At 50.5% G+C, this 15,711-nt stretch overlaps 1 protein-coding gene across 3 annotated transcripts in view; it reads left to right on the top strand.

Annotated features, from left to right (window-relative positions):
- MYO18B (myosin XVIIIB) overlaps window positions 1-15,711 on the top strand; it is a 239,968-nt gene that overhangs the window by 19,825 nt on the left and 204,432 nt on the right. For all 3 annotated transcript variants that reach the window (XM_016124218.2, XM_036221665.1, XM_036221666.1), the window contains 8 exons: window positions 37-1,245; window positions 1,810-1,876; window positions 2,693-2,805; window positions 4,093-4,269; window positions 8,871-9,069; window positions 11,259-11,401; window positions 12,243-12,343; window positions 14,243-14,306. In XM_016124218.2, the coding sequence (XP_015979704.2) occupies window positions 37-1,245; window positions 1,810-1,876; window positions 2,693-2,805; window positions 4,093-4,269; window positions 8,871-9,069; window positions 11,259-11,401; window positions 12,243-12,343; window positions 14,243-14,306 (2,073 nt within the window). The remainder of the gene's footprint in view (window positions 1-36; window positions 1,246-1,809; window positions 1,877-2,692; window positions 2,806-4,092; window positions 4,270-8,870; window positions 9,070-11,258; window positions 11,402-12,242; window positions 12,344-14,242; window positions 14,307-15,711) is intronic.

The raw sequence follows: 15,711 nt of genomic DNA, 5'->3' as shown, positions 1-15,711 counted from the left end.
GCAGGTAGCTAAGTATGGTTGTGATCTCTCCCTCAGACTCCAGAAATTTCCACTAGTCAACCTAACAGCAAGCCCAACAGTGGCACCAAATCTTCAAGCCAGCAAATTTCCCAGGACAACCAGGACTCAAACGTTCCGGTCAAGGAGAGCGAGGGGGCTGGCACCGCGGACCCTGTGCTGATGACCACCATCAACGGCGAGAAGCCTCAGGAATCGAGCCCCAGTGGGGCCCCAGTCAAAAAACCTCTGCCTTTCAAGAGGGGTGTGAGGAGGGGCGATGTGTTGCTGATGGTGGCCAAGCTGGACCCGGACTCAGCCAAGCCGGAGCAGAGGACCCAGCCCCATGATGCTCCCGCCTGTAAGACCCCGCCCCCAGCCACAGACCCTGGAGGGGTGAAAAAGAGGGAGACCCCACCGACTCCTCGTGGTTCTCAGGCCAGCACTGAGGATACTGCCCCGAAGTCTGAGAAGACCCAGACTGGGGGTCTTGGGAACCCAGGAACTGTGCTACTGACAAAAGGCGAGAAAGACCAGGGCACAACAGGGCAAAGGGGTGAGGTCCCCCAGACCAAAGAGCTGAAAGAGGGGGAGCCCCAAAGAGGCAAAGAGGGGCCAGGTGAGCAGGGGAGGCCAGGGACAGTGGAGAAGGGGGGAGGTGACCCTCCAAACAAGGTGGCAAAGGGGAATCTCTCCAAGGATGCAGGGGGTGAAGGGAAGTTGTCTGGGGCCCAAATTCAGGTGAAAAAGTGGGGAGGTTTCCTGGGCCGAAGGAGTAGGTTGGATGGTCCCCAGAAGATAGACAAAGAAGGTGTGCTCCCAAGTAAGGCAGAGAAGACAGACAAACCACAGATCAAGGCAGAGAAGATGGACAATGTACAGGGGAAGATCGGGAAGGTTGAGGAGGCTCCCAGAGTAAAGGAGAAAGCAGATGGACCTCAGAATGAGCCCCGGGAGGCAGGTGAGGCTGGGAGTGAGACACAGAAGGGCCATGAAGCCCCCAAGGAGGTGGATGTGTGCAGGGAGACCCCAGCAGCAGCTGAGAAGGAGGGTCAGTCAGACGGCAGAGGGCAGCAAGCAGAGGAGCCCTGTGCAAGAGTGGACGACAGGGCCAAGGCTGTGGAGCTGGAAGGACCCAGACCACCTGCCCTGGAGAGCCACGCAGGAAGGCCTCAGACGCAGGAGACCCGAGAGGGGCCGGCCTCTCAGGAAGGGGGCAAAGGAGGCCAGAGTGGAGACTTGGACCAGGTGAGGAGGCTGTGACCCCAGGAGTGGGGAGGGTAGCTCAGACTCTCTAGAGAAGGAAGGGTGGGAAAGACTTGCCCCTGGGGGTGTTCAAGTTGGGGGCAGGAGATGGACAGGGAATTGGAGAGAAGTGGCAAGCCCAGAGGAGGCAACAAACACTTCTTCCTTAACTAGCAGGGGTCTGGAAGCCCCCACTACACCTGTCCTGGGATGAGATTCTCCATTGCGTGAGGGAGGTCCCAAGAATGTGTGCTATCTCCTCCTGCTTGCGCTTACTCACAATGTCACATGATGGTGCTCAGACCCGGAGCTGCATAAATAGCAGATTGCTGAAAATGCAAAGTCCCGGGGCCCCACCTTGGGGCCCCACCTTGGAGCATCCATTCAAAAGACCAGGGGTGGGGGCCAATGCACTTACACATAAATAACCCCCCTTCCCCAGGAGAGTCTGACGTTGGTGGTCCCAGACCACACTGAGAAACTCTCGCCTAAGGGGTTTGCCCTTCACGTGGGGGTTGAGGGAGGGCCGTGTCATCCTGGTCTAATTTATGTGATCTTTGCTCTCAGGCTTCTGAGGACAGATGGTATGAGGCAGAGAAAGTCTGGCTGGTTCAGAAGAATGGATTTACTCTTGGTAATTAGGGGTGTTAGCACAACTGGGGGTACCTGAGTCTGTTTTTCTTGTGCTCCCTATGACCGCTAGCCATATTCGCTGAGTCCTGATCAGTTTGGGGAGAAAGATGAGGGGGGAGGAGGTGCTGAAACTGTGATGAGGATGTGTGGCTTTCTGGGGTGGGAGTAGTTGGGTGTCATTTCACGCTTGGCACCTTGTCTAGTGGGTACCATTTTCAAAGACATTTGAGCCTCGGTATTTAATTATTTTACTACTTCATTAACGCCACAAGCATGGTTTGGTTCCTACAGTGTTCCTCAAGAAACCCAGGGTCTAGTGCAGGTGGGCAAATAGACTTCATCTCACGAGCCCACTTTTGTCGATTAGTTGTGACCTCACTCTACTGAGAAGTGATTCTGAGTGCCAGTCAGAACGTAGCTGGGAAGAGTGATTGATTAGTGATGTCTGTCATGGACACCGGAAGGGGAAATGGCAGCCTGTACATATGGTCTGCTATCCCAGGTCTAGATATGAGATGGTTGTGTACCCAGCCATCTGGCCATCTGGGTTCCTACTCTGTGCCTGGCGAGTTGGACTCAGCCTCTGTCCTTAAAGGGTTTGGGGTCACAGTTCAGAATCCTTCATGTGAATAGTTCTCAAGGGGAGAGGAGTCTGCCCCTTTCTGATCTGTCCCAGGCCCCTTCTCCAGCTCCAGGGCCTGGCTCAGCAGCTCAGAGACTGTTCCTCTCCCCTCCCTTCCCTTCCCCTCCCCTCCCCTCTCCTCTTCACTTCCCTCCCTTTTCTCCCCTCCATGTCCCTCTCTCTACTGTACACCAGCAACGGTGCTGAAGCCGGATGAGGGAACAGCCGACCTGCCGGCGGGAAGGGTGCGGCTTTGCATTGATGCTGATAAAACCATCACCGAGGTGGATGAAGAGCATGTTCATCGGGTGAGACCCCTGTCCCCTTCCCTGACTGTTCACTTCTTCCTGCCCCACCCCTGTGAGAGATACCTTTGTATCTGACTGCAGATACTACTTTGGCTTGATGCCCTAGAGCAAATTATAGGACCAACACTAAACTCATTGATCTGCTGGAGGTATATTGTTAGGGGGTCATTATTCCCTCTCTCTTTATGAAAACATGTTTGTTAGGTTTTGGGACTGGGAGTTCTTCTTGATCCAAGAAAGTGGTTACTTTTCTTTTTATGGACATTGCAAATCATGCTACAAAGCATATTTCCCTTTTCATCCCGGCTACTGGGAAACTCACAGCTAAATTTGTTGCTTGCCATTTGTCATAACATAGGATACAATGACTTATATTTTGGATATGAATTGTTCTACTGATTTTGCTTTTTCAGTTGTTTTGTATAGTATTTTTCAGCGTACCATAAATCTATTTGAGGACCTATTTGTAGTATAGTGATAGACAAAAAGGTCCTGTCCTGATCCCTTTCACCCCTCAAAGCCTACTAATCAAGAAAGAGTTTCCTCTAGGAGCTCCACGTGAGTCTCATTTATCTTCATTCCTCTTTACTCCTCCTCTGCCTACCCTCAGGCTCTCCATCCCCATGCTGCTGGGAGTTTACAGAGCGCCAGGGTCCTCAGAAGAAAGACTGACCCATAAGAGAGCTCAGAGTTGGTCCCAATCCCAGAGAATTAGGCCAAGAAAACTCCTTGAGGCTGGAAAGAATGGTAGGAAGTCTTTTAGAATGGATGCCTCAAGGAGAAGCTACAATCATCCTTCGCATCTAGAAGGGCTTAGGTGTATTTTCAAGGTGTCGATGCATGAGGGGCTATCAGAGAAGGGGGGCGGTTCGGCCATTGGTCTCTGCCCCTGCGTGTCGTAGAGCACAAACAGCGCTCCCCCACGGACTCAGAAGAGGAGGACATAGCTGCGGACACCGCCTGGCTCTTTTTCTGCTGTTTGAGATGCAGAAGACACTCCGAATTTTGCCGTGTCTCTGTTCTGATCATCTCCCCTCATTGTGCAGTGCATGTAGGAAGGAAGAGCTGGTGTGAGGAGAGGGATGGATGTCAATTGTACAAAGGGCAAAGGAGAGAGGTGCCCCTGTTTCATCCAGCAGAGTTTCATTCTTCTCTTTCCAGAATCCTTGTGTTCTGTTTCTGGTCATTGGAACACAGCTCCTCAGGGACAGAGTCAGCAGGGCCGTGTGTGGGTAGGGATGTGTTGGTGGTGCGGGGGCCCAGGACACCCTGTGTTATGGTTTGCAGGCCAACCCCCCTGAGCTGGACCAGGCAGAGAACCTGGCCTCCCTGGTCAGTGTCAACGAATCAAGTGTCCTAAACACACTTCTGCACCGATACCGGGCTCAGCTGCCACACACCTGCACTGGTCCGGACCTGATCGTCCTCCAGCCCCGGGAGCCCTGGGCACCCTCTACAAGCAAGGTGAGGGGGGACGATGGGGGTGGGGAGGAGAACAGGGACGGGAAAGGCAGGGTTAGGGGCATCCCTCTGCATCTCAGGGAGAGCAGAGCAGCCAAAGCCCCTTGCAAATCTGTCTGTGAGCAGCATCCTGCCAGACATGAAATATGGGAGTGTCAGGGCACTGCGGGTCGTTGAGGACCACATGATTCCCTTCCTTTGAGGAGAAAGATGAGTAAGTGATAGAAACAATAGCAGGAGCATTAAAGACTATGACAATAAAGAGAGAAAATATTGGGTGAGTATCAGCTCTGTATCAGGCATGCTGCAAGCACCTTCGCTTATTATCTCAATTCATTCTAACGCCTGCGCCCCGAAAAGACAGGTACCATTACTACCCCATTTTGAGATGGGAACCGGCTGGGCCAGCTGCTAAACTCACGTTCCCCAAGTGGAAGGGCTGGGGTAAAACCCAGGCTGCCAGCTTCTCTGTGCTCACAGCCCCATTCTGGACTCTGGAGAGTTCCAAACACCCACATAAAGCAGGGAGCAGAAGCCTCTGTTCTGTTTTTATTTATTTTTCCTGGGCAAATGCAGAAATGGTTGGTTTTTGTCAAGGCGATCAAAGCAAAGGGAATCTCTCAGCGCCACCTCGTGGAAAGGCCCGCAGCCACAACCAAGTAATTAAAGCCCTGTCTCCTTCATTCGTTCGTGGGCTGTTGACTGAGGTATTGATTGAGGTCTCCCGTATGCCAGGCACAGAGGAAAGAGCAGAGAAGGGGGTGGGAAATAAGTCTGCCATCGGGGAGCTTCCTTTCTAATGGAGAAGAGAGGCCCAAAATAGCAAAGATTATGTGGGTAGGCCAGATGAGTGGAGGAGGCAGTGAGGCGGTAGGGAGAAGTAGGGACCGTGGTCAGCTTATGCATTGTCATGATAATTCCGCTTTCACTCTGAGCCTGATGCAAGTTTCATAGCAGAGCAGTGACATGGTCTGACTTATGTTGTAAGAGGATCCCCTTGGCTGCTGGGCGGAGGATAGATGGAAGCGGGCAAAGGTGGAGGCAGAGAGACCAGGGGGAGGTCAAGGGCCTCCTCCGGGCACTGTCCCGAGGACTTGTGGGCCAGGGAAGACGCAGGCCTCTAGACCACCTGTAACCCACTGCGGGTACCTTGGAAGGATCTCAGTGCCTCTCTGGCCTTGGCTTTCTCATCTGTCAATTGGGGATGAAAAGCCACATCTTGCCCTCTAGACTCCCATGGGACATTCCTAGCCCCTGAAGGATGCTGAGGCCCATCCATCCTCCCCCAAACCTCTCTTCTCCAGGACACCCCACCCCACCCCTCAGTCGCTTCTCAGGCTCCTCCCTGGCCTGGCAGTCCATGGCCAGGGGCCTGGGAGGGTGATAGCTCTGCTGGTGTACTCTCCCCTCCCTTGCTGTGAGTGCTTTGCTTCTATTACTGCAGCCCAAGGCATCTGAGCCTGCTGAGAAGCCGAGTGGCTCCTCTGGCTCTTTAGCTGCCCCTGAAAGGGATATTTTGTACAGACCTCAAGGGCAAGCCAGATTCTCACTGGCTATCTGGATTGAGGCATACATTTCAGAACCTGGACCAAAAAGCCTGAAAAAGCGCAGGTATTGGGTCACCTCCTGGAAGGAGGAATTGAGTCTCAAGATCTCCCTAAACCCCTAACTCAGCGCCTCACCTTTCCCTTAGCCTCCCACACCCAAACTCAAAGCCACCTTCTGTTCTTTGTCTGAGTTATGGCTGCTTCCTCAAATGGCCACTAGGTGGTAGCACAGACCTGCGGTGAGGCTGGGACTGGGGCCACCTTGAAGAGAGCTTGGGCGAGAGATGGGCAGTACTGGGGGCCTCTGTCAGGGGATTCTGGGCTCACTCAGAGGCTGGAAGCTGGGTCGGTGCCTGGGGAGTCCAGGTCATCAAGGGTATGAGCGCGGGTGTGACCATGTGTGTGTGTGTGGGGGGGGGGGTGGGTAGGCTGCCTCTGCGTGCAGGGCCTGTGCAACTGCTGGGTGCATGTGCCTGTGAGCATGCCTGTGTGCAACCATGCAAGGGTACACACGCACCAATGCGAGGGCATGTGCAAATGCATGCACGCATTTGTGTACACGGGCCCCTGGATCTGCAGAATTCCCCCTCCCCCCTCTAGACAGTGGGCTGGAGGGGCTGAAGGATGGGATAGCTTGTCCTTTGAACTCCAGTGTTTCCAGAGTGGGAACCAGCTCCAGCACTAAGACTCCTGGACCCTCTGCCTGCCTCATGCCCTAAGGCTGTCTCCAGCCCAGTAGGGGCTGGTTTCACCTTTGCCACCTGTGGGATCCTGCTGAGCCCAGTGTTTTGCATCAGAATAGGGACTAATTACTGTTCTTAGGGCTGGGGGGCAGCACAGAGGTGATGTAGACAAGGATAGCCCTTAGCCCCAGGGTGAGGGCCACCACACTGGGGCTTGAGCTCTGGGTGCTGCCAAGGCACTGTAGAGGGTAGATGGGCCTCGCTGGGCCCACTGGCTGCCCACTTAGCATCCTGGGTTTCTGATGCCCGCCTCCGGCCTGGCCCATTCTGCTGTTTCCTTTGGTGCCCTTTCGCTGACCTCACTGTCTCCACTGCCTCTTCCCTGCTCCCTGAAGGCCACTTGAAGGCACACTTTTGTCAAGGTCACCAATGATCTTCCTGCTGCCAAGTCCAGTGGTTGGTTCTGTCTCTACAGACCTGACCTTCAGCAGTATTTGATGGGCCGAGCCCTCCCTCCTCCTGTGAGCACTCCGTTCCTTGGCTCCAGGACTCTGCTCTCCTGGTTTTCCCCTGTCCCTCCGGCCCTCCTTTACCTCTTCAAGTCGGCTGCCCAGTCCCCTCACCTCTTCTCTCCTGTTCAAACGTCCACTCTCTTGGTGATCTCATACAGGCTCATGGCTTTAAGATGACTCCTGTTCGATATAATGTAATTATTTGCTTCGTTTATCATCAGTCTTTTTCCCAGCAGAAAGCAAGATCTATAGGCGAGTTTTTGTTTTTGTTTTTTTCTTTTAAAGCAGTCAGATTTATTAAGGTGTGATTACATACAGTTACAATCACCCTTGTTGGTGTTCAGTTCTGTAAGTTTGGAACAAATGTGTATTGGTGTGTAACTGCCTCCACCATCAACTATGGGACAGTCCCATAGTTGATGGTGGAGGCAGTTACACACCAATACACAGGGACAGTCACCCTGAAAAGTTCTCCAGATACTCTGTGGTCATCCCCTCTCCCCATGTCCTGTCCTTGGCAGCTGCTGGTATTTTTTTTTTTGTCCATATGTAGTAGTCATGCCTTTTCTGAAAAGTCATATAAATGGAACTGTGGTGTGCGGTATGTGATCTTTCGAAATGGCTTTTGCTACGTACCACAGTGCGTTTGAGATCCAGATTGTTGTAGCTATCCACTGTTTGTTCTCTTATTTCATTGTATTTTGTTGAACTAGTTTGTTTATCCATTCACAGGGGCACTGGTGTCCCTGGGACATAGGGATTTTCTGTGGCTTTCCATGCTGAAACCAGAATGATTTGCTACCCTAGTTCACTAGTTGGAGGACATTTTGGGGAGTTTCTAGTTTTGGGTAATGTTGACTATATTTTCAATATAACCAATGACATAAAAGGTTTTTTAGGAACATAAATGTTCATTTCTTTTGGGTAAACACCTTGGAAGTGAGATTGCTGGGTTGTGTGATGTGTGTACATCTCACTGTAGAAGAAACTTCCAGTTTTCCGGAGTGACTGTGTCATTCAGCATTCCCACCGCATCGTAGGAGCATTCCTGCTCCACATGTCACCAGAATCTGGTAGTGCATGTTCAAAAAACTTTAAACATTTTTAAAGCCATCCTCATCCGTGTATATTGGTATCTCCTCATGGCTGGCAGAGATTTTCGTACTTTCTTTTTCTTTTTTGGGTGTCAATTATCTTTTACTTTTTACATTTTTTTCACTTTTGTTTATCTATTTTTTAATTTCCCCCCTTCCCCTCACCCCCTCCCCTCTGGTAACCACTAGTCCATTGTCCATGGCAGAGATTTTCTTTCTCCATTTTGCATTGTGTTGTATTCTCAGTGCTGGGGATCTTACCTGTCACATAGCAGACACTCAAGGAATTTTTTTTTTTATTGGATGAATGAATGAATGAAGTGGAAAGGACTTCAGGTATTACCTAAATGTGTTATGACAAATATATAGCATGTATACTTCAATGCCCAGTTCCGTTTCCATGGCAGACATCACTAATCAATTGTGCCATTTTACCCAGGTGCCTCGTTCCAGGTAAGGACTGTCCAGTAATTTGAGCAGTAAGTGAGATGAGCCCCATGAGCTTACAAAGCTCCAATTGAAGCTAAAGAGGAGGCCCAGGCTCAGAGGAAGTTCATAGGCTGCCCAAGAAGCCACAGTGAACCAGGCACAGGACTAAATGCCCAAGTTGGGCTCTTCCCAGCAAAACGTGAGACCAATGTCAAGGCTGGAGCAGGATGGGAGGCAGGAACACAGATCTGGACTGAAGGCTGGGGTAGAGCTCTGTCTTGAAATGCTCCCTGGGCACTGGCTAGGGTGCAGAGGTGGATGCCTGGATTCTTCCCACAGGTGCTCAGGGGCCGCCGGGATGGCCTGCCTGCTCACATTGGCTCCCTGGCCCAGAGGGCATACTGGGCACTGCTGACCCAGAGGAGAGACCAGAGCATCGTGGCCCTGGGCCGGAGTGGTGCTGGGAAGACCACATGCTGCAAGCAGGTCCTAGAGCACCTGGTGGGGATGGCAGGCAGTGTGGATGGCAATGTCTCAGGTACAGTGGTTTCCAGGTAACGCGTAGTGGGGGTCAAGGGAAAAGCAGGGAGTTGGGCTGTTCTTCTTTATATTTATTTAGCTAGCGTTCACTGAGCACACATGCATACCCCGTGCTTGCTACTGGGCAGTGCTACTCCAGTTCATTGGCACCTCTGCTCAAATTAGAAAAAGGTACTCCTTCCTCAAGATATTCACAGCCATCTGTGGATCATCAGACACTGACAGTGTTAGAACTAAGCACCCGACTGCTGTGTTCTCGAAAAGCATCCTGGTGAGTATACAAACCTACGATGGTTGTGCCCCTTGGATGTGGTGTCCTTGTGCAGTGCACAACCTGCCGAACTGTACAGAGGACCTGCAAGTAAAGACACAAGGGCACAGCCTATGCTCTCGAGGAGCTGACAAGCCTGAGGGGCAACGGAACTGATCATGTGTGCCAAACTTGAATGTACAAAGGGCTGGCGGACTGGTTAGGGGGGCAGTGGCGGGAGCACGGAGGAGATGGAAAGGAGCCTCGCAGAGGAAATGGCGTTTGAGCTAGGCCTTAAAGAACGAGTGCTGTTTATAATGATAATAATAATACAACATTTGCTGAGGACCGAGGTGCCATGCCCTATACCAAGCAAATTAACTTATTTATTATTTAAAACAGCCCTGTACGGTAGATATTATTTAAATTTTATAGATGAGGATTTAAGACTCAGAGAAGTTAACTAGTTTGCCTAAGGCCACACAGCTAATACATCTTAGAGCTCGGATTCAAACAGGGCGGTCTGGCTCCAGAGCTGTAACCCCTGGGCCAGTGTTAGCAATTTTTTCTTTTTTTCATTTTACTTCCCTAAGGAATCTTTTAAACATTTTCTCCTCTAATCATCTTCTGACATGAAATGTTAATGTCTTAGATAAACCATGATCCGTTTATATATGTATACCTGTGCTCTATATATAAGAAAGTAAAATCCCCCCATCTCCAAGAATCAGTTTCTGCCCTCTTGAGGGCAATATTCTTCCTGCTGAGAACACATGGCCTAGGCAATATTGCTTTTCTAGTTATAATGAATAAAAACAATCCCACATTTGGAGCATTTTCTAAACACTTGACATTATTCTCATCTTGTAGATGGGGTATCTGACCCACAGGGAGGTTAATTAATTGCCCCAAATCAGGTAACTAGCAAAGGGCAGAGCCTGTATTCAAACTCACTTAGACAGTATGCTCTGTGGTGCTCCACTGGGGTTATTCCAGGGATTTAATGATCATGTGCTTTACACTTGGCGCATGTTAGGAGCTGAGGATACGGTGTGGAGAGGTACCAGTCTTTGCTTTCCTAAAATGTAGTTCTCCTGTGAGTGTGTGTTTGAGGGTGGGAGTTAGGCTATGCTGTATCCAGGCGCCTAGCAGAGTGCCTGGCGCATAGTAGGTGCTCAATTAATAGTTGTGGGGTGGAATCTAAAGAACAAAATAAACAAAGACAAGAGAAACAGACTCATGGATATAGAGAACAAACAGATAATTACCAGATGGGAAGGGGTTGGAGGGCTGGATGAAAAAGGTGAAAAGATTAAGAAGTACAAATTGGTAGCTACAAGATAGTCATGGTGATGTAAAGCACAGCACAGGGAATGTAGTCAATGATATTGTAACAACTATGAAATTTCCAGGTGGGTACTAGTCTACTTGAGGGGGTCACTTTATAAATTATATGAATGTCTAACCACTATGCTATATGTCTAAAACTAATATGAAATATTATTGACTATCAATTATAATCAAAAAGAAAGTTATAGGGAGACTGAAGGGCTTTTCAAGCCTTGCAGTGGGGAGTTCCCTGAGAGCAGGTCTGAGAACGTTAGTGCCCGCCGTTCTCCGAGGCTCCACAGGCCCAGGAGGCGCTAGGGCAGCCCCTATCCCAGAATGTACCAGTCCTAAGCCTGCATATCTCCCCATCTTGACCCAGCCTTGCTCTCCCTGTACCCCTGCTTGCAGCACAGGGCCGGGTTGGCATAGGAATGTGTATGGTTTAGAGTTGAGTTGAGGAGGTGGCAGGGAGCTGACCAGGGCCTAGGGCCAGGATGGCATTTGGCCCCCGGGGAGGGACCAGTGAGGGAGAAGGTGAGGAAGACTGTGAGAGGTGGAAATGGTAGCACCTGGGCCGTGGGTGACACCCTGCTCCATGCCACCCACAGTGGAGAAGATTCGAGCCACCTTCACCATCCTCCGGGCCTTCGGCTCCATGTCCACTGGACACAGCCTCAGTGCCACCCGGTTCACCATGGTGATGTCACTGGACTTCAATGCCACAGGCCGAGTCACAGCTGCTCAGCTCCAGGTGAGGCCTCCGGGTGGATGGCAGAGGAGGGTTCTTGGGGTGCAGTGTCTTCAGCCCCACTTAGCAGAACCCACGTTTCCAGCTGGGACCCTGGAATGTGTCCAAGTGGTCACGGCTCCCCAGCCATGGCCAGCTCCTCCTCACCTCACTCAGCGCCCCAGAAAGTCCCGTCATAGAGCAAGCCGGCCTGTCTGCACCTCAGAATATGGCGGGGATGAAATAGTCACGAATAAATATATAATTCAGCCACTCATTAGCTGAGTATTAGAAGCATAAGCTGAAATGAAACAGACGCTCACTGGCCTTCCGTGGCGGTCAGTGCGTGATGAACACATGCCTGCTTGTTCCTGACTCCGAAATCACCCGTGCCCCTCCCCTTCCCCTTCGAACATTCGTTTTGAACAAAAAATAGGATCAGGTTATTAGAAGTGTTGTTTGTATGTAGAGCTGGCATAAGATACAGACTCAAGAAAAACTCGTCGATGCCAAATAAGTCCCTTTTCCATCCTGGCCCTGAACACCTACCATTTACGACCATTTGGGTTCCTGGGAAATAACAATAGATTGGAGAGTGGCTCCAGGTTGTTGTTCTTCCCTTTGGATGCCTTACCTGGAACAAGTCTATTGCATTAGCTGACTACCCAGATGGACTCTGGATTAGTGAGACAAAGGACTGGTAAGTTTTGATGTGAAGCCATCCAGCAGAGTTTGGACCTGAGGTGTTGCTCCCAAGGAGGGGTCAGGGTGGGGCAACCTACTGGGCCCTCCAGGTAGCTGGGCACCAGGCACGGGGCAGATGGACCCCTAGTGCTGACCAAATGCCCATCCTCTCCCCCTGCAGACAATGCTTTTGGAGAAGAGCCGTGTGGCACGCCAGCCAGAAGGAGAAGGCAACTTCGAGATTTTCTCCCAGATGCTAGCGGGATTGGACCTGGATCTCCGGTGAGTGGCTGGGCTGGGCAGGGACAGCTGAGAGCAGTGAGACCAAAGGCACCTGCTCACCAGCGCCCAGCTGTAGCTTTTGTCCGGAGCCGAGGGGCAGTGGAGCACAGTAGTTAGGAACCTGACCTCCCATTCCAGCTGCCCGGTACTGCTCACGTGTTGGGTGACCTTGGCTGTGTGGATCTCTCTGAACCTCGGTTTCTTCCTCTGTAAAGCGGAACTGATACCTTGGCCGACCTTATGAGATTAAGAGATATAGTTCACGTATACCTCTTTATAGATGCTGGGAGGTGCAGCAGGCTGTCTGCTGCGTGGTGGCATGTCAGTACCGAGCTGACAGCCGTGTGAGAGGAGGACAAGGGACAGCAGGCCCCAAGTCTTCCCGAGATTCCTAAACTAATGGGAACTTTAATATACACGAGAGTTTGCCTGAATGGGGTGCTTCAGGACAAGGGGGCACTGGGTGGAGTGGCCAGCAGAGTAGTCAGATGAGATTCACCTTGGAGGACCTCCTGGGGACGCCCCCCTACCCCTACCCCTTAGGTCCTGACAGATGTGTGCTGTAAAGGACTGACTTTAGAGTCATACGGATGTGCGTACAGATCTGGGCTTTGCCCCATGTGGTCCTCTCTGAACCGCAGTGTCTTTTTCTGTGGGATGGGTACCTACTAGTGCCAGCCTGTGGGCGCTAGAACCAGATCACATGTCGAGGCAGCAGGCACTGTGTGCGATGCATAGGAGGGGTGTGACACAGGAGAGCAGAGCACGTAAACTCTGCACACGGAGTCCGAATCCTGCTCTCCAGCCCCAGGGCTTCAGGTGAGAGCCTTCTGATCTGGGGGCCTCTATTTTCTCATCTCTCAGAATGCTGAAGGGCAGGCACATCTCTCCGGTAACTCTGACATTGGGGTCATCGCTTCTGTATGCGTGTGAGGCAAGCGATAGGATGCCCATTTACAGATGGGTTAAAGGGAGATTCAGGATAGAACTACCCTATCTGCTAACTAGCAGGGCTGGGATTGGACTCAAAGTCCTTCCGACAAGACTCCTTCCAGGATGTGAGGCGGAGGTCATGGGTGTGGGGAGTGTAGGGAATTCTGGGAGAAGGTACTAAAGGACCCAGAGCTGGAGAGACTGACTGGGGACTGGTGAGTGAGCTCCATTTGCCAGGAACCAATTTGAGCCCCCATGGAAACTTGCGGGGTCCGAGGTCGGCTCCTTCATGCCTTTGTGAGTGGAATACGCCTGGAGAGGGGTGGAGGAGGCATTGCTGTGCCTGTACCTCCCTCTTCGATTGCGTTCTCCAGGACTTCAGGGGAATGACAGCCCATCTTTGGCACCTCCTTCCCCACCCTTAAGGAAACTGCAGTTTGAACACTAGAAGGGGCCTTAAACATCATGTCACTTTATAGGGTGAAGATAGAGGCCAGGGGAGGGGGCAGGTGGCAGGACCTGTTTTGCTAGCTCTATGGGCAAGGTATTAACTCCTGGTGCCTCTGTTTTGTCACCTGTGAAACAGGAATAATATTTGCATCTATTGGGTGGGGCTGTCATGAGTAACCTTAGAACTCAGCATAGAGCACAGGCTCCTTCAAGTTGACTGGTCTACCCCTGAGCAAGTTCACATATCCAGTTAGTAGAAGACCTGCATCTAGAACCTGCTCACTTGCTTTTAGTCTGTTACTCTTTTGTCCAGGCTTCCCGGCACTGAGGAGCAGCTGAGTGAGCGCAATGAGTGAGGAATATTTGGGAGGTGGGACCAGGGCCCAGGGCAGCTCTGAGACTGCCTGGGACACTGCGTGGAGCCCCACGCCATGATGACCACCTGCCCTGCCAGGCCACAGGCATGGGTGGGTGCACTCCACCCCTCCTTACTTCTGGTGCCTTCTCTGCTTCTAGGACGGAGCTGTACCTGCACCAGATGGCAGACAGCAGCTCCTTCGGCATGGGCATTTGGCCTAAGGTAAGGGAGAGGTCCTTCATGGGTCTGTGTGGATGTCTGTGGCCTTGTGGCCAGGATGGGAGGGTGGTGGAGAGGTTGCCTGTGTGATTTGTCTCCTTTGCCACTGGAGTTCGTAGTTGGGAAGGGCTGGTTATGTGGGGGAGGAAGGTCTGGGCTTTTTGGGAAATGAGACTTATACAAATAAAGAACCAGGAGGTGGTATATGTCGAGGTAAGAGTGTGCTCACTGGCGACAGGCTGTCAGGGTTCAAATACTGACTATGACACTTTCTAAATATGCGACCTCAGGCATGGAACCTAACCATTCAGAACGTCTGTATTTTCTTCAGTAAAATAATGGCAGGAGTAATATCTACCTCGTGGCCTGTTGTGAGGATTAAGTGAAATGATGTGCATGAAGCACTTAGCATGGGGCCAGGCCTAAATCAATCGATCGGGTACTGTTAGTAAATATTATTGATGAGTAATGTGGATAGGAACAGTTGGAGATGGCTTCCTGGAAGCTGTGGCCTGTGAATAGGACATTTCTAGAAAAGAATAGGGGAAATATTTCTGTAACCTTAGATTGGGCAAAGATTTCTTAGATGTGACTCTAAAGCACAGTCCATAATAGAACAAATTGAGAAACTGTACTTTATCAAAATTAGGAACTTCTGCTCTTTGAAATTCACCGTTATGATGAAAATACAAGCCACGGACTGAGAGACAATATGAGCAGATCACATATCTGATAAAGTATTTGCATCCAGAATATGTCAATGACTTCCAAAAGCTCATAAGTAAAACAGCCCAATGAAAAAGATGGGCGAAAGATTTCAACATACACTTCACCAAAGAAGATATGTGGATGGCAAACGAGCCCTTGAAAATCTGGTCAACATCATTAGTTGTTAAAGAAATTCAAACTAAAGCTGTCATGCAATACCACTAGATAATCAGTAGGCTGTCTACTTTTAAAAAGGTTGATCATGCCACATGCTGGTGAGAATCTGGAGTAACTGGAACTCTCATATACTGCTGGTGGGGATGTAAAACAGTATTAGTCATTTTGGAAAGCAGTTTCTTAAAAAGTCAAACGTATACCTCCCGCGTGACATACTATTTCACTTTTAGGAATTTATGCAGAAGAATGACAGTGTATGCCTATATAAAACTTTTGCATGAAAGTTTATAGCAGTTTTATTTGAATAGCCCAGACCTGGAAACTACCCAAATGTCTATTAGCAAGTGGATGGATGAATACATTGTAGAATAGCCATAAAAATAATATACTATTCAGCAATAAAAACGAATGGGCTAGTGATATATCCAAGAACATGATCGTTCTCAAAATAGTTATACTGAGTGAAAAATGTCAGATGAAAGAAAGATCACTGTAAGATCCCATGTATGTTAAGTTCTGGAAA

Source organism: Rousettus aegyptiacus, unplaced genomic scaffold (assembly GCF_014176215.1).
Source record: "Rousettus aegyptiacus isolate mRouAeg1 unplaced genomic scaffold, mRouAeg1.p scaffold_m13_p_5, whole genome shotgun sequence".
Taxonomy (NCBI): Eukaryota; Metazoa; Chordata; class Mammalia; order Chiroptera; family Pteropodidae; genus Rousettus; species Rousettus aegyptiacus.
Note: the sequence above shows the minus strand (reverse complement) of the source record. Positions and strands in the feature narration are given on the sequence as shown.